The following is a 21,099-nucleotide window of genomic DNA, read 5'->3' on the forward strand; positions in this document are numbered from 1 at the left end:
CTAAATGCTTGCCCCCTTTTTGGGTTGAAGAAATCAAGGCTGAATGCTCAACAGGCTGAACTTGGATGTCAACTTGCATCTCTTTCCTTCTAACCTCTTCATTCCTTACAAGATAGTAGACATGATGTAAATTGAGAAGTTCATCCCTTCTCAAAATTTGGGATCTTATGCTCTCATACGTCAGGTCTAGGCCAGCCAAGAACTTAAAATCTCTGCCTTCTTCAATTTGTTTATCATGCCTCTCCTTATCTCTTGTATTTTCCCAATCAAGTACAAGGTGGTGGTCTAGTTCTGTCCATAGTTCTTCTAAAGTTGCAAAGTAAGTTGCAACAGATATATCCCCTTGTCTCAATGCAACAATATCTTGGGTTAGCCTATAAATTATTGCATTGTTTTTCCGCTGTCCATAGGTTTTAGACACTTTCTCTCAAATCTTAGAGGCTATAGGGAAGTGCTGAACAGTCCTAGCTACTATTGGAGTCGTTGAGGCAAGCAGCCAGGACATAACAATAGCATTCTCCTTATGCCAGGTTGAATAGCTAGCATTATCTTCTTTAGGTTCCTGTTTCTGTCCATCTAGATAACCCATAAGTTCCTGGAAGTAATGAAAAGCTTGGCTGAAACAGACCATTCTCTGAAGTTGTATTCATCTAACAACACACCGGTGATCTGCAAGCTATGCATATTTGGGTTTTCCAAGTTTGAAGACCTCCCACCAGTCCTATTGTACTTAGAGGTCACTTCTCTTGATATTGAAAACATATTCTTCTTCTTACAGCAACCACAGCTGTAATCTCAATGAGAGGAACAAGATTTCAGACTTACCAGAGCTGTTACTAGGCTGAAAACACCCTCTGTAACTGGACTGAAGCACTCTCTGTAACCAGTTCTGGGCTGAGAGCAACTTCTATGGTAAAAAAATAAAAAAACACTTCTGGAAGTCAAACCTGGGTTGTGACCACCCCTGCGATCTGTTCTAACTCCCAGACAACAACTAGGACTGTTCACTCAGTCCTTCCTAGATCTGTGCCGAATGGCTACTAACTGCTGCAGAACCACTAGTAGGGCATAAACTGCAGGGAAAAAACTTCGCCTAGGACCCTACACCCAAGATAAACCCTAGACACAGACCTTTCTGTTGTCTATGATCAGTTCTAGGACTTCTTCACAGTAGCAGAGATAAGAGAAAAGAAAAGAAAGAAGAGAGAAGAGGGAAAGAAAGTGATGCGGCGCGATCCGGTCACTCCTAGCTGGCGGCTGACAGGCTCCTTGCTGGCGACGAGCGGCACCTGAGAAGATGAAAGGAAGGATTCCCGGGGGCTTGCCCGGTGGGAATACTCCGATGCTTAAGTTAGTACTGTGTATGGAAGTAAAGAGGGCAAATGAAAGCTAAGAGTGGAGGTCGCGCTTATCACTATATTCGAGAGGTTGGAGGTCTCAAGAAGAAGTTTCTCCTCTGCCCTGAGGGCTTTTATAAGAGCGCTCTTGCGAGACCGGGCATAACCGCCACTGGGTCCCTGCCACAGCCGTTACCTGCCAGGGCTGCGTAGGTGGCCGTTGGGACGTACTCCTTACCCGGGCGAGTGACACGTCCCCAAAGTGACAGGCACGCCTCCGCCTACTGAGAGACGTGGGCGCAGACTGTCAAAAGGACAGGGACTGCGCCGTCAGTTAGGGACGTGGCCCAGTCTGACTGGTACGGCCTATTAAATAGAAGCTTCCTGAGGAATGCTCGTGCGGCCCATTCGCGAGCTACTTTGCAACGAGCTTCGAATACTTCAGAAGTACCCTTAGTAGAATTGGTCCTCGGTTGACTTGCCTTGTTCGGGAGCTCGGGCGAGCTGCCTTTCTTAGCTCGCAAGTTAAATTTTGCCTCGGAATATCCCTTGAGGTAGCTCGGGGGACCTAGAGCTCGCATTTGTGGCGAGCCCCTCCTTTATCCCGCTACCATGTAGCAAGCTGCTTTATGAGCCTTTCACTTAGCCGTACCGGCATACGACGATGAGCTGTCGCTTACGCTGAGTCAGCGTCCACGTGTCGCCGTTTCATAGGTCGGGTCAAATCATCCTTCATCAGAAAGGAACTAGCTGTAATTAGTCAGGCTGAATGGAGCTCTGATACCATGTTTGCTGAAATACAGCAGTAGAAGAGGAAGAAGAAGAGAAGAAGTCTGAGAATGGATGGCAATATGTTCTCAGCCGGCCCTAGAAGCTATAATATATATTTACAATAAGATGTTACAGGAATAGACTAGAATGCCTGTGATTAGTGATGGGACACCTAAGCATAATAAAATAAAACAAAACAGGTTTAGGCCCAATAACTAAAGGCCCATAACAGACTAAGAACTTAAACATAAAAGATAAAATAAGCCCACTAACACTTAACCACTCGAACCAACAATATTTATAGTAACTAGACTAGAAAGCTATATATTGGTTTGTTATTTGACTGCTATTTCATGCACAACCTTTCATCTTGTCATCATAAGCTCTGTGGTTCTGACATAGATTTGTAATGTTGGTTAGTCTTGCATACAACTGCTAAAGATGTTTCTTTTAACAGAAAAGTGAAAATCTATTAAAATCTGCAGAATTAATGATTAGGTACAAGATGTGCAGCAGTTATGAATAACTATCAAACCCCTTTGAGGTGGGGCTGGGGAGCAAAGATGAAAGGCTTGTGTCTTTCACCCTACTTCTGATAGTATTAGTAATTTATTTCTTAATGATTCCATTTCATTATCTGGAGTAAATATCATGAGAACCTTCAAAGTGGCAGATGGTTTCGCTAGATCTGGTTTGGGAAAGGATATTTTGTATAGTGCTAATATATTGCCTTAATCAGCTTTTTGGGCTCTTGTTTTGTTCTTGCAAGGCCCCTTACATCCTCTCATGTACGCCCTTCCTCTTTCCTATTTAAAATACAAGCTATCTTTTCTCACAAAAAAAAAAGAAAAAGAAAAAAGAAGAGAACATTCAAAGTGGAAGTTACCAATTAACACACGTGTTAACATAAATGACACCACTAACCTGCAATTGCTACCCCTACCTGGGTTCAGATGCTCTCTTCACCCACTGCTATACTAAATCAGTCATATTAGATCCATAGTTCCATATACCTAGTTTACACCATAGGTTCACGTAGATTTGATTCTTCAGGTTACAAAAAACTTACCCTTAATTAAGAAAAGAAAAGAAAAGAAAATTACACATATGAACAAAGGGAAAGAAAATTGATTTTAATAAACCAAGTTCTGAGCTGATTAGGATCTTGGAGATAATGGATATGCTGCTTCAGGAAAACTAGAAAAAATAGTATATCTTGTGCTATGATGTGAAGAAATGCAGAAGCATAAGTAATTGTTAGAGTTGGTCGAGTAAGGGTAACCTAGTCTTTTCATTATAGTTTAAGTAGTATAGTGATGTGGCAATTTTGTTTTGTTTTTTATTTCTCTTGTCCCATACTTAAGTAGGGGTATATTTGACTTTGTACCCTTATTTTAATATAATAGAGATTATGGTCGACTAGGAGGGTTTAGACTCTCTAGTTCGACAGCTTTCTTCTTCTTCTTCTTTCTCTTTCTCTTTGAACAGGACTTATCTGAACCACTAAAACAGTAATAATTTTAATTGAAAAAAGAACGAAAAGAAAATTTTCTGAAGTACTTAATGTCTTTATTTACAGGGAATGGTAATGAATTTTTATTGGTACTTTCTAGAAAGCTGCTGAAAGATAAATACATGAGAATCATACTCTGAAGTCTGAAGAATCACCAAAAGGGTATTGGGATATGAAATTGGTAAAACCCCTAATGAGATAAAAGTTCTACCAATAAATCAACTAACCTAAAGTTCTGCAAAAGTGTATCATGTCTCTTTTATCTTTTTTCCTTTTATTTCCTTAAATAGGGGAGAAGGGGAAGGGGTGTGAGGGCATGAAAAGCTAAACTATAATCATTGTCGACCAGATTACCTATACCTTCTTGATTGTAGTCTGTAAATAGTCTTTAAATATCACAACAGGAACTGTAAACTATTATTTGAATATTGTCAGGCCATCAGTTGAGGGTGCTACAAAGTACATATATGGAAAATTTTGATCTGATTGAATGATTCTATATATGTTTTCTTGAATGATCAGAAAAAAAAGTGTTCTAGAGAGAAGACCATGAATGGGATGATTACTTTCATCTGGTTGTGTTGGTCCTCTGAATTTTTTTATTTTTTTTATAGGAAGCGGAATTTGTGGGCACAGATTGGATCAATCCTTGTTTCACACATGCACACATGGATTATAATATTCCTTGACCCTTTGTTAATAATCCATTGTCTTGCTTCTGGTACTACATCTATTTTTGGTACTTGAAATTCGAAAATGTTTCATGTTGCTTCCCTTATTGTTCTTGTGGCAGAATGAACGGCCCCAATTGCCTGCTAGTTGTCAGCCTGCACTTGCAAACCTTATAAGGCGCTGCTGGTCAGCAAACCCCTCAAAGCGCCCAGATTTCAGCTACATTGTTGCAGCCTTGGAGAAGTATGATAAGTGTGTGAAAGATGGCCTTCCTCTTCCTTCCCACTCTGGGCTGGTAAACCAAAGCATGATTTTTGAGCGCCTTAAGGGTTGCATTTCCACGAGCTCATCTGTACCAGTCTATTCCTAATTATCATAGAAGGTACCTTGATCTTCCATCTTATAGATGTATCATAATGGTAGGTTAAGCTTTTATGACTGAATATTTGATATTTTATTTTGTCATAGTCTAATTGTGCGTGAGGTGTCTAGGATGAACTAATGACAGTAAATGGTGGGGTTGAACCTCCCAGCACGTTCCCCATATGAACTCAAATAAAATTGGTAAATTGTCTTTAGGGTCTAGCAGAGGGCATGGTTTAGTTCTTGGTATAGTATTATCATGTATCAATGACCAATCAGTACTTGTCATTCGTTGATGTGAAATTGCTTCAATTGAGAAGATGTACCTAGTGTTACCATAATAGATGTATTCTGGGTTTTTTGATGATGGTGCAACAGACAATGTATCTTTTTTTTTTTTTTTGTGTGTTCATGCCATGATGTAGTCCCTGGTAAGGTAAAGAATTTGCTTCACATAAGCACATCAACATCCGGGCCATTAGGGCTCTATAGTCACAAATCTGCTTGCTTTCCAAAGCCCCATTTTCAATTGCTAACTGACTAGAAATTGCTTGCTTTCAGTATGTCTGTGTGTGTGTGGTGGGGGGTAGGAGGGGGATATTCTTGCCATCATCTAATAAAAACCAATTAAATACATACTTGGTTCAGATAAAACTTTTGACTTCCAAGGGAGTTGGTCTGGCTTCAGCTTCGGTTGTTCAAATTCTTGTCTTGTATTTGTATTCCACATTTGAAAGGATTCTACTCTACTGTGGCTTTGAATTGACTGAGGTGGGTTGGTGGGTTACTGGGTTTTCAACTTTCAACGCCACACATGACAACATATTGAACCCTGTACAGACGTTTTTATATTATATATTATTAATTTACCTGCTTAAAGTTCCTGTCTGGCCTCCCAAATATATTTTCCCAAGCGCTCTGTTCATATTCATACTCATGCATCTCATCTGTATCTTACGGTAAATTGAATTGACAAGTTAGAGTTGATGGCTGAAGTGTATGGCTTGAAGAAGCAATATAACCCGTTTGATCTATAGACTTCTATATTGACCGTTTTCTTTCTTTTCTTTTTTTTTTGGCATAACCGTTATCTTGTGCTCAAAGGCAGGATAACAGTTAGGAGATTGGCATCATGCGATCCCAATACAAAGTCATTGGATTTGGAGTGCATTAGTGGATTCGAACTAGATGCGGCAGGTGTCATTCTTCCAAGTGTATGTATGCATTTAGGCTCCATGTCAACAACGTGTTCAATGGGCTACATAATTGAATCATGAGTAAATACATCAGTTGCTGGTACATGTGGGCTTTTCTGACGCTAGGCCCAATTCCTATTTTCCGCGTTGACTTGGAAATTTGTTGAAGTTCCATTAAAAATGTAAAATCCACTAATCAAAAAAAAAAAAAAAAACTTAAATTAGAGGCTAAGAAATTATTTGACTGATTCTTATTTGGTCAATTAAAGTGGTGTTTGGTGCCATAGCATTCCGTTCTGATTGATGGTGTTGGAATTGGATGATGTTTCTTAAATTTGGGGAGTAGTTCTATTTTCTTTGTACTCTGTGATGTGCTTATGTATTTCAAACTATAATAAAATATTAATGCCAAAACAACTTTTGTCTTTTCAATGCAACTCCATGTTTGCCAAACACCACCTAGATGAATTTTAAACTCATGGTTTACCCAAAAAGAGGCAAGACCGTGATTCGTGAAAGCGGAGTAGGGGTATATTATATGTGATGTTCTCTCTCTAGTCTCTACTCCCAGGCTGTGGCGCCTTAATTTACAAATTTTAAGTAGAAAATTAATAGTAACTGGACATTTCGGAAATTGTTCAAAACGATGGAAAGAAAAAGCTTTTTTTATCACTTATTTGCTTTAGTCGAGCCACACGCCACACTTTTTGCCGACCTCATTTATAACGATAGGAACCAATGAGAGAGTGAGCAGGGAGGGACGCTTTCCTTCCTGAATGCCCTGGCCTCCACTCCATTAGAGGGGATTAGACCACCTCAGGTGCCAGTTTCCTAAGGCTGCAATTGGAATCTCAAATGGGCGCTTCTGCAAAGTGCAAACGCACAAAACGAGTCTGTCCCACTCACAAATTTTCGGCAATCTATAATGACTAAATAGAAAGTTCACCCGAAACTACTTTGTTTTCATCACAGGTGAAATGAATCCAAAATTATTATAATCAACTCTAAGAAAAATAGAGAACAATGCTAAGAATAATCGGAAATGAAGAACGAGAAGTTCTTGTCTCAGTGTAATGATCCCACTTCAACATTTAGAAAATTTTCACAAAATTCCATTTTAGAAGAGTCCCATGACTCCTTGAGGATAAGAAATAAAAGGAATAGCAGAGAAAGACAAGTTGAAAATGAAATGCTTCAGTTGTCTTGCACCTTAAATCACTTATGAAATTTCATCCTTTTATCAGCAGAATCAGGCCTATATAAATGAAACAGAGATTGTGTAGGAGAAAAAGGAAATGGAGGATCAGTATGATGAAAAAAAAGCTCATTTCTTCTCTTCATTCCAAAAAAAGGGAAATTTACACAAAAACAAAGTTCCAAAATGCAGAATAAAACTCAACATCTGAACACCAATCTTTTCTGGTTTCCGCCATTTTATTAACCCCAAACCCCCCATATCCTCTCCCCAATAAAACTCACAAATCTCCTTACCGAACTCTTCTCCAAATCCTCCACTTCTTCACTTTCGCCTATCTCACCACTACAGACCTCCAACGTTTCCAGATTATCCACTTCCTCTCTTCCCGAAATCTCTTCGGGGCGCTTCCCATCATCCGACCCCTCATTGCACACTCTCTTCTTTTTCTCTTTTTTGCTCTTCGTGTTCCTCTTCTGCATCAAATCATCTTCAAAAGCATCAATTATCTCGTGAATCAGTTGACGATTAGGTGAAGAGTCCCAGCGAACCCAGTAGCTTGTATAGCACCTGAAGCAGTTGCAGTGAAACGAACTTGGGTGGTCTCCGGAAAGACTCTTGTGATTGTTTCTGGTTCGACCGCCGGAAAAGTTTCCCGAACTGCCGGAGCAAGAGATAAGATAAGCCAAGACTTCCCTATCTTCCGGTGACAGCGCCAGGGTGAGTGTCAGAATCGTCGCAGGAAGGAAAGCGAGCGGGTCCGAGACGACAGTGGGTGACGGGTGCACCTTGCCTTTCCTGCAGAGCTTCTTCATACCTGGTTGTTCTTCCTCTTTCCCTTCTGCAATGCTTTTGCCTATTTCTCGTGACTGTTCGTTCTCTCTGGTTTTTAGATGAAGCTGAGGGAGGACGGAGGTTGAAAACTCAGAACTTTGAAGAGTCGCTGAATCTTTTTTACTTTTTACTGTTTTACTTACATTCTGTTCTGCGGCTGAAGCCTTACATTCTGTTTTACTTACATACTGTTTTACTTTGAAGGGTCGCTGAATCGATGTTAATGAGATGAGAGATGAGAGGTGTATAGATATGGAATCCTGTATGAAACGCGGTATTTCTCTGTTGTACTATAATATGGTGTGGGGTGTATTATAAATGTAGATTTGTAATGATCTTATGGCACGTATACCTAACTGGTCCTTGCCTGATGCCCAAAGGGGGCCCACCTTTCTGATGGTGGGTCCAACATTCACGGGAGGTTTGGGGTCCACCACCGGTGGTCCTTACAACGGAAGATTCTCTTACGACGAGCAAAAAGATCAAGTGGTTTGGATGTTTTCCTAAAGTTGGACCCACGTTCTGTTGGACCATTGGTTGGAGTTTGTACGAATCATAACACTTGAACAAAGAACAGCTTGGTGTTACGTCCTTGTGCGTCCCGCCAATCAATCACTCGGCCGAAAGGAAAAGGGATTTGACTACGACGCCTTGATCCAGATTCCAGCCAACGGAGATGAAGACATCAACGTTGGGGGGGGGGGGTCCACACTTCATACCTGTTGATTATAGAATTGAATAGACCGTATGCACTTGTCCAAACTCTCTAAAGACTCTAAACCAAGAGTAGAACGGCTTAGGGCCTTCTTTGCCGCTTGGTGACTGGTGAGACCGAGAGAAGGTATAAAAGAGAATTCCTCTTCTCCAGCATTCTTTAGGGGGGTATATCTATGACGAGGCTGCATGACTGTGTCAAGTTGCCCAGACAAGATGAAAGGGAACAAAGGAAAAGAAAAGCAGCCACTTCAAAAGCACTTTCTTTAGAAAATGCAGTTCCTTTATTTGTGTGTTTGGTTGGCCACAAATGAAGAATCTCGATTTTCTTTTATTTTCTTGTCTTTATGTTGAAACATCCCTTCTTTTAAGATGGCTACTTTTATTTTTTTCTACTTGATAAAATTGGAGAGGTTCTTTATTTATTTTGGGTAAACAAATAGATCCAAGACTTGGCTCTCCACAGCTATAAAGTTGGACGTCATTTTTTTTTAAACTTATCGCCTTCTATAGTTTTGTTATAAAGATAAAGACTTAAAATTTGATAGAAGACTACACTGCAATGCTGAGAAGGACCTTATACCTTAGGGGGCTTTCTTTTTTCAGATTTTGAGAGGGTGAAAGTTTGTCAATGGGACTTTGGTTCCCATTCACCAAGAATTACATGTTCTTTTCTCAGATTTATGTGGGGATTAAGGAAAGTTTATTTTCCTTGGTATCACTTACTAGGTGGGTAAACAACTTTTCCACCTAGGGGAAAAGTTACCAACACTTGAATGGGACAAAAATGCCCCTTTTAATAATGAATTTTTATAGCTAAAATGGTCATTGCCTTATTTAAATGAGAAATAAAAGAACATGAGTAAATGCACTTACCCGGACAAGTGTTTCCCAAGAAAAAACTTACCCAGGAAGCTGTATTTACCTGGGTAAATAACTTACCAAAAAGTGAACGGGGCCTTAGTGTCTCTGATTACATGGGGTTTAATATTTTCTCTAGACATTTGAAAACCTATGAACTTCACTAGATTTTTCAATCTTTAAGCCTTATGTCGAACATTTTTAGCACAAAAAATCAATTCAATTAGATGAGTTAACAACTAGGATTAACGTTGAAAGTCAGAAAATCTATGTGATATTGGGGTATTCAGCCGACCTGTAGATCTTGACATGTGGCGTTGGTTGGACGCATCTCGGCCATCCTGCAAAACCTGATACGTGGCGTCGGCCGGACGTACCCTGACCACCCATCACCAACCACTACCACCTGCTCCCAAAGTACTCCTCTCAAGCAACTCTGACTATAAAAAGGGGCTCCACATTTAGGTAAACACAGACTGGAACTTAAGCTCTAAGTCTCATTTCTTTCTTGGTCTGACCCCTCATAGCTCTCGGCTAACTTAACCATTAGAGTCTCTACCCCTGGGATAACTCCCGGGGCCTATGACATCTACTCTCAACAGGTTGGAGTTATCGGCCCCAGACGCTAGAAATTACATTATTCCCTCAACTCCATATTTGGTATCAACAATTGGCGTTGTCTGTGTGAACATCTTCAAAACTTTCCCTTAAGAAAAAACTAATCTAATTTAATTGAGTAGCGTCCTCAAAATGGTTGACAAGCAAGACCCCATCCCAGATGTCTAGAACTTTAGTCACAATTGACCAGTTCGAACTGGTCCTAAGCAAGCTGGACAACTCGGCCCAACAATTAGACAACATATGGCATCCGGCGAGAAGCCACTCACTGGGTAGTCGTCCTGTCAGAAGCTACGAACAACGCAGAGGGTGATCCACCCATACCCCACTAAGCCAATGCTTGGGGGCCCGAAAGGGGTCGACCCCAGATTTGGACAATGGTAGCTGATGAGCTAGCAAGCCCCGTTCCAAGACCCCTTGGGTCCTCTGCCAAGGGGGATGACCCGTAGGATCCCATGTCGATCGCAAGAATAATGACCATTAGCACTGTCGCGCTATGACCAACTAGGACGATGGTGGGCACTCAAGCCACCACAGTCCCCCTCCTAGGGTAGGAGGTCGACGCCACACCTCTCCCCCGCTAGTCTCTGACCTCCACGGCCTCCTCAATGATCGCCACGCCTACAAGGCTCAAGACGTGCCAGCATTCGGGCACTCCGGGAACAAGGTCAACCCATCCTACATACAAGAAAACCAAGATCATTCCGAAGCAACGATGCCCTACATCGACCAACGCTTCAGAGACATTTAAGCACAAATTGGCGCCCTTCAGGACCAACTTCGACAAGTAGAGGAGGGCCGAGGAGACTCCTCCACTAGTTGCCCTACCTCATCCAGTCGAATAGAGGCGTTTGTAGATTCCATTCTCTTTGAGCCCCTCCCTCCAAGTTTCAAGGCCCCGATGTTGGAGACCTATGATGGGAGTACAGACCCTGAGGACCACCTAGAAAGCTTTCAGGCCCTCATGCTCTTGCACAGGTACTTTAGTGCCCTCATATGTCACGCCTTCCAAGACACGTTCAAGGGGGAAGTGCATCGATGGTTCTCTACACTGCCTCCATACTCCATCGCTTCTTGGGAACAGTTCATGGACCTCTTCCTGGGCTACTTCATGAGCATCTGATAGTGTCAGAAAACCGTTATCTTCTTAATGTTCGTCAAGCAGAAGCGTGGGGAGAGCCTATAGGCATATAAGAAGAAGTTCAACCAGGAAGAACTCGAGGTTAAGGACCTAGACCCCTTGGTATCTTTGCATGCGTCCATCAGTGGCCTCAAGCCTGGACCCCTCAACTGGTCCATCTCCAAGACTCCACCCAAGATTAAATCTAGATTATTGAAGAAGGTTCAGAAGTACATCACTACCAAAGAGGTTGAATCCAACAAGTGCCTCCAAGAACCAGAAGCTGAGGCAATCCGAGGGTCCAATGATAAGAAGAGGAAGGAAAGAGACGGCCGTGGCGATGGTCCCACCAACAAAGGTGGAGAGAAGAGGCCGTCGGCCCCTTCCTTCAATAAGTGCACACCACTAAACTCCTCCAGAACGCACATTCTAATGCAAGTAGGGAATGAGGAATTCATGAAATGGCCAGTTAAGTAGAAGAGGAACCCGAGAAAGGGTAACCCCAAGAAGTATTTCAAGTACCACCATGACACCAACCATGACACCAAAGACGGCTACGAGCTCAAGAACGAGATCGAGTCCATCCACCGCGGGCACTTAAAGGACTTTGTTGAAGGCGACACACCAGCATCGCCCTCCTAGCAGCCACAGGCTGAGCCCTGCGATCACCGCCCCCTGGTCGGAGTCATAGAAGTCATACCTCGGGGGGAGCATCTGCCTCATCTCAGAAGGCATACGCTCGACAATACAACATCTAGAGCCAAGCAGTGAAGAAGCTGAGGCCAGAGGACCTCATTTCCTTCTTGGACATCAACCTACGAGGGGTGTCAGTTCCCCACAATGACGTGTTGGTGGTGTCAATGACCATTACCAACTACATGAGACGTTCAAGAAGTTGCAGCTAACACCAAACTGAATATAGCCCATCGACGTGCCACTAATTGGCTTCTTAGGGGAAGCTGTCAGCCCGAACATCGACGGTCCCTACCGGTCACTGTAGGGACTGAACCTTGGCACGCCACTCGGATGACTGAGTTCTTGGTCGTGAAGATAGGCTCACCCTACAACATCATCATAGGGAGGCCGACCCTTCACACACTCAAGGCGGTCGTCTCATCTTACCACCTTGCCATGAAGTTCCCCACGAAGCATGGTGTAAAAGAGGTTAGGGGGAATCAACAAGCTACCAGACAATGCTACGTGGCCGCGCTAAAAGGCAATAATAAGGAAACCCTACCATTGGAGGGGTTGGACCTCAAGGATGAACCATCAGGCCGAGGACCTAATCCCGGTTCCCCTAAACGAGGCCGAGCTCGAGAAAACTGGTGTGTTTGGAAGAGTGTCGTTAACCACTTCGGAACACTAGCTTCAATATTTGTAAAATTCTTCAATTCTCAAAACAACTACAAACGCAGATAGTGGTGAGAAAAGGATCGTATCCATAGGGAAGCGAGGGAAAAATCACTATGTACTTAAATTTGAACAAAATAACACAATTGGAAGTTACAGAAACACAAAAATTTAATTAATTAAACTGGAATCAATTAAAAAAAGTTGAACAAAGCTGAAAGTGAAAAGTGCATAAGAATAAATAAATAAGAGAAGTAAATAAATAAAAGAAACTAAATTAAAAGTCTATAATTCGATCAGAGGTGGCAGTCTCCGGATCTCTCCTTTGACCCTCGAACTCCTCGAGCTAGTTCTTCCGTCTTACATGGCCGAATCCCAGATCTGCAAAAAAGAAAACAAAAATTAAACTAGATAAAAATAAATTGTAGAAAGGAAAAATCAGAACTAGAAATTAAAGGACGGAAATAAAATCTAAAACTAAAGTAAACTGGTTGGGATCCGAATCCAGAGGTGGCAGTAGTAGCTTAGGCGAATTGCAACTAGGAACCCCTCCTCTTGCCTGGGCGTTCTCATCTTCCTCTACCCTTGAACTTCTCAAGATCAGCCTTCCGTCTTACCTGGGGGCAAAATCTAACTCCTTCTCAGGAGCCCTTGGGTCATTTTTATAGAGAAGGGTGGATAAAAGTAGGATTAGAGAGAAAGAGGGGGGGTGGCAACTGGGTTTTAGCAAAAATATGGGCGCCCTAGGGTTTAGAATGAAGGGTTAGGATGGTTCTAAGGTGATCCTAAGGCTGAGAAGAAAAAGAGAGGGTGCCCAATATTATGTAGGGCTGAGATTTGGGTGCCCAGAATTGGATGGTGGAGATTTAGGTGCCTAGGGTTGAAAGGTGGAGATTAAAAGGAGTGGGTGGCGCCCTAGAATGGATGATTGAGATAGAGAATGGAATAGAGGGCTGAGATCTAGTGGCTAAAGGATGAATGGTGAGGATTAGAAGTTAGGTGGCGCCTTAGGGTTTGAATGCTAAAAAGAGAATGCCCTAGAATGAATGGTGGAAATTAGAAGGGATGGAAGGTGGAGATTTAGCAACTAGGTGATAACCCTGTATTTTAATGCCTTAAGGGCATTAATTCAGGAGTATTTTCGTCTTGGAATAGTCAAAGTGCACACTTTTCCAAGTTAAAATCAATTATGTGACCTCTGAGGGTCTCTGTGCAAATTAGGTAGAAAACTGGGAAGTTTTCATGGCTGAAATGTAGTTTTTGGGAATCTGGTGTAAAGTCTAGAGAGGGGGTGTTTTTGTAACGAACTGAGAACAGGAGGGTGCCTCCTATCTACTAAACCCAGTTGGCGCCCATCCTACTGTATTACCATGCTCCCCTCTCATTAGTAAACCTAGGGAGCCTTTTTAACCTAATATTTTCCTCCTTAGCTAACCCTAGCCACCCCAGATGTGAAATCTCCATCATCCACTCCTTCTAATATACACCATCCATTTTAGGGCTCTCCTTTGCAGATTCTAAACCTTAGGGTACCACCTGTTCTGCTAATCCTCAACATTAAATCTCAGTCACTCCCTCCATCCTATATCCCAACCATTCAATCTAGGGCACCACATATTCTTTTAATCTTAACCCTTCAACTTTAGATGTTCTAATCTACACCCTCCATTTCTGGGCGCCCAAATCTTAGCCCTACATATTATTGGGTGCCCTCTCCTTCCATTTTTAGCCAAAGGATCACCCCAAAATCATCTTAGTCATCCATTAGAAACCCTAGGGCATCCCTAGCTTTGCTAAATCCCAGCTGTCGCCCCCCATCTTTCTCCCTATTTCCAGTTGTGTCCACCATTCTCTATAAAAAGGGTCTCAGGGGCCCTATAGAAGGGGTTGGTCAATTCACCCAGGTAAAAAGGAAGGCTGATCTTGAGAAGTTCAAGGGTAGAGGAAGAGGAGGATGCCAAGGCAAGAGGAGGGGTTCATACTTGCAGTTCGCCAACACCATTACTGCCACCTCTGGATTTGAATCCCAACCATTTTTTCTTCAGTTTTAGAATTACTTTCTATTCTTTAATTTTTAGTTTAATTTTTTTCCTACCTGCAAATTTATTTTTATTAGATTTAATTGTGTTTTATTTCTTTTCTCAGATTGCTACCTCTGATCGAATTCTCTGACATTTTTATTTCGTTCCTTTTATTTATTTGTTTCTATTATTTATTTTATGCACTTGTTATTCTTAGTACTGTTCGAATTTGGTTTTAGTGAATTCCATTTTTTTATTTTTAATTAATTAATTTCATATTTCTGTAACTCCCCTTTATGTTCTCTCTCCTAAATCTAAGTACATAATTATTTTTCCATTGCTTCCCTGTGGATACGACCTGTTCTCATCACTTTACTGCGTTAGTAGTTGTTTGAGAATCAGAACAAAATTATAAATGTTTAAACTGGTGTTCCGAAGTATTTAACAACGCTTTTTTGGAAACACTAAGTTTTTGGCATCGTTGTCGGGGAAACACAGAGAAAAAATTTTATTTACTTTTTTTCGATCTGTCTCATTATTTTTTTCTTTTTTTTTTGTTTGATTACTTGATCCGTTATCTCAGTTTAATTCTTGTTTTTCTTTGATTCTGCAAGACAGAATAGCGAAAGGTGGGGTACCAGAGCATTGCAAGATTGTAGGACGGAAGAGAAGATAAGAGAAATTGTATTGCGTTTCAGGTGTAGTCATTCCATTTTATTTTTAATTTTCTTATTTTTATTTTCAAACTCTTTGTTTCGATAGAATAGTTATTTTTGATTTTTTTAATTAATGTTTTTTTCTAGATATGATTTTTTTAGTATTATTTTGCTTCAATTTTGTTTCTAGATCTATTCTTCGTTCTTTATTTTAATTTCTTGTTCGATTTTTTTTTTTGCTTTATTAGGTTTGTGTTTTTCTTTTATTTCAGATTTAAAAAAACAAAAAAAATCATTTATTTTATTTTATTTTATTTCTTGTAGCACAATTTTCTTTTATTTTCGGTTTAAATTTTAGATTCGTTTTCTTTCTTTTATTTCAAATAAAAAACAATAAAAAACAAAAAAAATAAATATTTTTTTTGTTTTTTTAATTTATTTATTTTTGCAGCGGATTTTCTTTCATTCATTTTATTTTCGTATAAATTTTTAGATTTTTGTTTTTCTTTTATTAAAAAACGAAAAAATATAAATAAAAAAAATCAGTATATTTTTTTTCTTTTGTTTATTTTATTTTTTGTTTAATTTTTTTAGATTAAAATTTTTCATTTATTTTATCTATTTCTTGCATAATTTTCTTTTTGATCATTTTATTTTCAGTTTAATTTTTAGATTTGCAATTAGTTTGCTAGAATTTATTTTTGGTAGTTGTTAATTCTGTTTAGCACAATTAGTTGTTGTTTTATTTTCTGTTTTCAATTATTATTTGTTGCTTTATTTAATTTCTTTTCTTTTAGTTGTTTAATTGAATAAATAATTGTTAAATAGGAAATTGTTGAAATTTTCGAATTTGATCTTAAATTTCAAATTTGAATTTAAATTTAAATTTTAATTCGAATTTGAATTTGAATTTGAATTTCAAATTTTGAAATTTAAATTTTAAAATTTTGAATTTAAAAAAATATATTCAAATTTAAATTTTTGGAATTTAAATTTCAAAATCTGAATTTGAATTTAAACTCCCAAAATTTTATATTTTGAATTAAAAAAATAAAAATATCGAAAAAAAATTATTTAATTATTTAATTTTTTTTTTTTTTGCATTCCTTCATTTAGGGTTACATATGCTAGAGGATGCATCATATAGGTTTATTTAATTGTTGAAATCATCTTGTTAGTTATGAATGTGTTAGGTTTTATTTCTTTCTATTATTTTAATTGCTTCGTTTGCATAGTTTATTTTATTCTTTTATGTTATTGATGATGCGCGATCTAGTCAAGTCCTAGTCGCCGGTTATCTCGCCTCTGACAGAGCTGAAGTTGCCTGAAACAAAGAAGGAACTGGAGACTTCCGGGGAGGAACCCGGATGGAACACTTCGAAGCTCAAGTTAGTGCTCTTGAGAAGGCAAGAGGAAACAATGGATTTTAAGACTAGAAAGCACCAAATATCACATACCTTCTTCCCTATCAGATGGGGGCCTTTATAGTCACCTTGTATACTTACTTCCGAACCCCTGTCAGTTCGGGTATCATTACCTCTGCCAGATCGGGTCGCTTCCTCTGACAGATCGGGTCATTTCGGGTGTCATAACCTCCATTGCCAGTTGCCAGTTCGGGTGTCATAACCTCCAGTGTTCCTTGTCAGGGCCGTCCCTGCCACGTCTGAGATGGCGATGGCAGGTGGCCGTTGGGGGGCGGTTGTCATGTGTCGTACCCCTAATCAGTTAAGTGTGCCACCTCCGTGTATGGGCTTCCTGGGCGTCAAGTATGGTTCAGTCAGACGACTTGGAGCCGAAGTGGTGTGCGAGGTGAAGTCTTAAGCTCGGATAGAAGTGTGGCCCGAACTGCCTCTAGGCGGGCAGTTCGGGTCTTTGCCTTTTGTGCTTTTTGTAAGGCTCAGGACCTCGAAGGGAGAGCTTGGGTTCCTCCTTGGGGAGCTCAGGAATCTTCAACTCGGAGCTCAGGTTGTAGGTTCCCCCTCTGGGGGAGCTCGAGACTTCTTTTCTCAGAGCTCGGGTTGTGGGCCCGTTGTCGTGTCGAGCTGGCGCTTCTGCCAGGTCACTCTTGGATGCTTCCACATGTCGTATGACTAAGGGGTCGGGTCAAATCTTCCTCCATCAATTGCCCCCCACTCCCCATGCTCGGGGTCTTGACCCGGCGTAGGGAGTTCACAGAATGACAGGTGGATTTGCCTCGGGACACTTTGGCCTCAGTCTGGGACTTCTCTGGTCTGACCTGCTTGTGTTCTTGGCTCAACCGGGGTCGGCTTGGTTCGACCAAGGGTCAGTCCCGGGCTGCGTGTAGCTCACGCGCGTAAATGATTTCAAATTTTTGAACGTAAACAACGCGCGCCAAAGTGTCTTTTCCTCGGGGAGTGCACGGCTGATTTCGCAGGGAGCCATTGGATGGTTTTGATCTTGGCCGTTGATGTGCAGGTATAGTGGCTATAAATAGTGGGGGGTCCCTTGTCACTTTCCTCCGTCATCCTTCAGCATTTGTTCCTTGAGCTCGCATCCAAGCCTATCAGCTCGCGTCACTTATTCGTAGTCCGGTAGCTTTTCCTAGTGAGTCCTTAGCCCTCTTTGTTTCGATGTCTAGCTCGGGTAGTTTAGGAAGTCTCATGGGGGGGGGGTCCGATGCTGGTTCTACGAACCGAGCTACTGCTCTCGACAGCCTTAGTGAGTCCAAGGCGGGGCCCGAGGTAGAGCTCGAGGTAGAGTTCAAGTTCGAGCCTGTATGCCGAGTCACCTCGGGTAGTTTGACATCCATCCACCTCCCGCCGAGGTCGGGTGCCAGATAAGTTCGGACCTTCCACTATGACGTTTGAAAGGCTTTGGTCCCTTATCGTCCAATACAACCTACCCGGGGAGTATACTTACTTTGTACCCTCGGGTGACTTTCCTTGGGAGTACGGTCCGGATGAGATCGTGATATTCCGGGAGCAGCTCGTTGCTGGGCTGCGCCTTCCCTTTCATCCTCTTATCGTCGAAGTCATGAACCACTTCGACGTTACTATAGGTCAGCTTCACCCAAACTCTGTTCGTAACCTTGTTGGGACTATTTCTCTGTGCTGCGAACATTGCCTTCCTTTAGACCTGGAAGTTTTTTCAGCTATCCTCATGCTCAAAAAACAGGCGGGTCCCCTACCCGGGCGTAGGAGGGCGTACTACTTGTCACCTCGCCCGAGCTTCAAGCTCTTACACAACCTTCCAAACAAGGTCCCGGCATGGAAGTGGGACTACTTCGTGGTTCAAAGTGCTACGGGGTAGCTGTTTCCTACAGAGTGGGGTTTGGCCGCTCCTGACCCCGGTGTCGCATTAGACGAAGATACGGTGAAGGGCCTCCAGGACTAGGCCCGGTAAGGGCTCAAATGCGAAGTCTACCTGACGGAGGACAAAATTATTCAGGCCGGTCGAGTTCGGGTAGGTTTCTTGCTCAGACGAAGATATTCTTTCTTTTACTTTTATTCCTGTCTTCTGATGCCGAGCTCCTTTTTACAGGTGTTATGGAGGCAAAGAAGACTCGAGGTGCGAACTTGTTCGCTGGCATGAAAAGGAGGAAGCGAGCTGCTAAGCGGGTTCGCGTCGATCCTTCCCGGGTTGCAGAGCCCGAGGCACCGAGAATGGAGCCTCCTGGGGAGCCCGAGGTGGCCCCTTCAGTTCAGGAAGCGGCAGGAGCTCCCTATGCCGACACTGACTATACCCGTGCTGTGCCTTCGGGCTCAGGAAGTCACAAGGAAGTTGGGAGCGTGCTAACGTCGAGCTACACTCTCCGAAAAAGCAAGAAGGCCATTTGCCCTGAGGAGGTCGCGCAGTGTGCCGATCTTCCTACAAATCTCATAGGCACTCGTGCTGCAACTCACGCCATGGTGGTAAGTCGGAGTAGTGTGTTTTTTTTTTTTTTCATCGAGCTGATTTGTCCTCATTTTGGCATGAAGCGAGCAGAAGCTGCCGAAGCAGCTTCCCGTGCTGCGCGGGCCGAGCTATCAAGGTCTTGGAGGGACAAAGAGGCCTTAGGAATGGTGGTAAGACATATGGCCAACCTGAAGTTGGACCTGGAGCATCAGGTCGAGTACCTTCAGGAAGATATTAGGGAGAAGACTTAGATCTTTTCTTAAGCCGTCGAGGAGGCGAAGGTGAAAGCCGTCGAGGATTATATCGCTTCGTCGCGTTTCAATGATATGATGGGCTCGTATAGACGGGGTTTCAAGTTGAGCCGATGGATGATAAGGAACACGTACCCCAAGCTCGATATTAGTGTCGTAACCACTTCGCGCATCACTCAGGAGATGGCTGCCGTAGCTGATGACGATGCGGATTCCGAAGACGAAGCGGGTCCTTCGGGTGTTGTCGAAGTCCCTTCTGAAGGCGAGGAAGATTGACCTCTGGGCTTGTGAGCTCGTTTGTTGTTTTTTGTTTGTTTTTGCTTTTTCTTTTTAAATACTGTAAAGCAAACATTTAGCAATGAAGTACTTTTTCTGTTCAAAAGTGTTGTGCAAACATTCTCCTTTTGCCGAAATGACTATATACCCGAGCTGCTAGACTTAGGCCCCGAGGCAAGTTAACATAGTAAGGCTATGTGCCCGATTTGTTCTCTGCCCAGGTTAGTTAACATAGGCTGAATTGGGCCCTGGACTATGCACCTCGGGATCCACACTTGTGCAGATCGCTTTCGTTGATGGGGTGCCGAGGTCATCTTTAGCTCAGTATTCTGCCCCTTTCGGTGCCGAGGTCTTTGTTAGCTCGGCATTCTGGGCCTTAGGGTGTCGAGGTCTTTGCTAGCTCGGCATTCTGGCCCTTAGGCTCTGGTAGTGGCTCATGGCCTGCTTAGTTTGATAATCTATACATAAAATCGTCTCAAGTTGACGATTTTCCATGCCCGAGGTATCTGTTTACCCTCCAGGGTCTCGAGCTCGTATGCTCCCCCAAGTACTCTCTTCACTCGGTAGGGTCCGTCCCAGTTTGGCCCGAGTTTGCCAACGCCGGGCTCAGGTACCATGATTTTGCGGAGGACTAGGTCGCCGACGTGAAAGTTTCGTTTCTTAACTCTGGTGTTGTAGTACCGAGCTACCCTTTGCTGATATGCTGCAGTTCTGATGTATGTGAGGTCCCTCACCTCGTCAAGTAGGTCGAGGTTGGTACGTAGTTTGTCGTTATTAGTATTGTCACTGTATGCTTCCAACCGAAGTGAGGGGATTTCGATTTCGGCTGGGATGATTGCCTCCGTGCCGTAGGTGAGGTTGAAGGGAGTTTCTCCAGTGGCGGTCTTCTCTATAGTTCGGTATGCCCATAGGACGCTGGGCAGCTCGTCTACCCATAACCCTTTAGCTCGGTCTAGCCTAGCTTTTAGTCCACGGAGGATAGCTCTGTTCGTGATTTCTGCCTGACCGTTTGCTTGTGGGTGCGCAACCGACGTGAAGTTTTTCCGGATCCCCATGCTTTGGCACCACTCTTGGAATTTGATGTCTTCAAACTGCTTGCCATTATCGGAGATCAGCACCCGAGGTAGCCCGAAGCGGTACACTATGTTCTTCTAGAAGAAGTTCTGGACGTTTCGAGTTGTGATGGTTACGAGAGTTTCAGCTTCAACCCACTTGGTGAAGTAGTCTACTGCCACTACTAGGAACTTTCTTCCTCCTGTTGCTGGTGGGAATGGCCCGAGTAGGTCGATACCCCATTGCGCGAAGGCCATGGGTTGGTGAGGTGCTTGAGGTCGGCGGCGGGCTCATGGTGAATATTGGCGTGCTTTTGGCAATTCTCACACTTCCTGATTAGCCCGACGACGTCTGATTTCAATGTTGGCCAATAGTACCCCGGTCGTAGTGCCTTCTGAATGACGGCCCTGCCCCCCAAGTGTCTGCCTCATAGGCCTTCATGA

General features: G+C 42.6%; 2 protein-coding genes across 5 annotated transcripts in view; one reads left to right on the forward strand and one right to left on the reverse strand.

The window, feature by feature from the left end:
* The window catches only part of HT1 (Protein kinase superfamily protein), a 43,929-nt gene extending 36,623 nt beyond the window's left edge, over nucleotides 1–7,306 (forward strand). For 2 of the 4 annotated variants that reach the window (XM_010271764.3, XM_010271766.3), the window contains one exon: nucleotides 4,415–5,019. In XM_010271764.3, the coding sequence (XP_010270066.1) occupies nucleotides 4,415–4,663 (249 nt within the window). In that variant the 3' untranslated portion in view covers nucleotides 4,664–5,019. Of the gene's footprint in view, nucleotides 1–4,414; nucleotides 5,020–5,760 lie in introns of those variants that run through there. The other 2 variants (XM_010271765.3, XM_019199303.2) reach the window with 2 other exon arrangements.
* On the reverse strand, nucleotides 7,165–8,534 carry LOC104606519 (uncharacterized). The gene has a single exon (XM_010271768.3). The coding sequence runs from the start codon at nucleotides 7,860–7,862 to the stop codon at nucleotides 7,290–7,292; it is 573 nt and encodes a 190-aa protein (XP_010270070.1). The 5' UTR covers nucleotides 7,863–8,534; the 3' UTR covers nucleotides 7,165–7,289.
* Nucleotides 8,535–21,099: the final 12,565 nt, after the last annotated feature.

This window comes from Nelumbo nucifera, chromosome 1, assembly GCF_055504915.1.
Source record: "Nelumbo nucifera cultivar China Antique chromosome 1, China Antique-T2T, whole genome shotgun sequence".
In the NCBI taxonomy this organism is placed as follows: domain Eukaryota; kingdom Viridiplantae; phylum Streptophyta; class Magnoliopsida; order Proteales; family Nelumbonaceae; genus Nelumbo; species Nelumbo nucifera.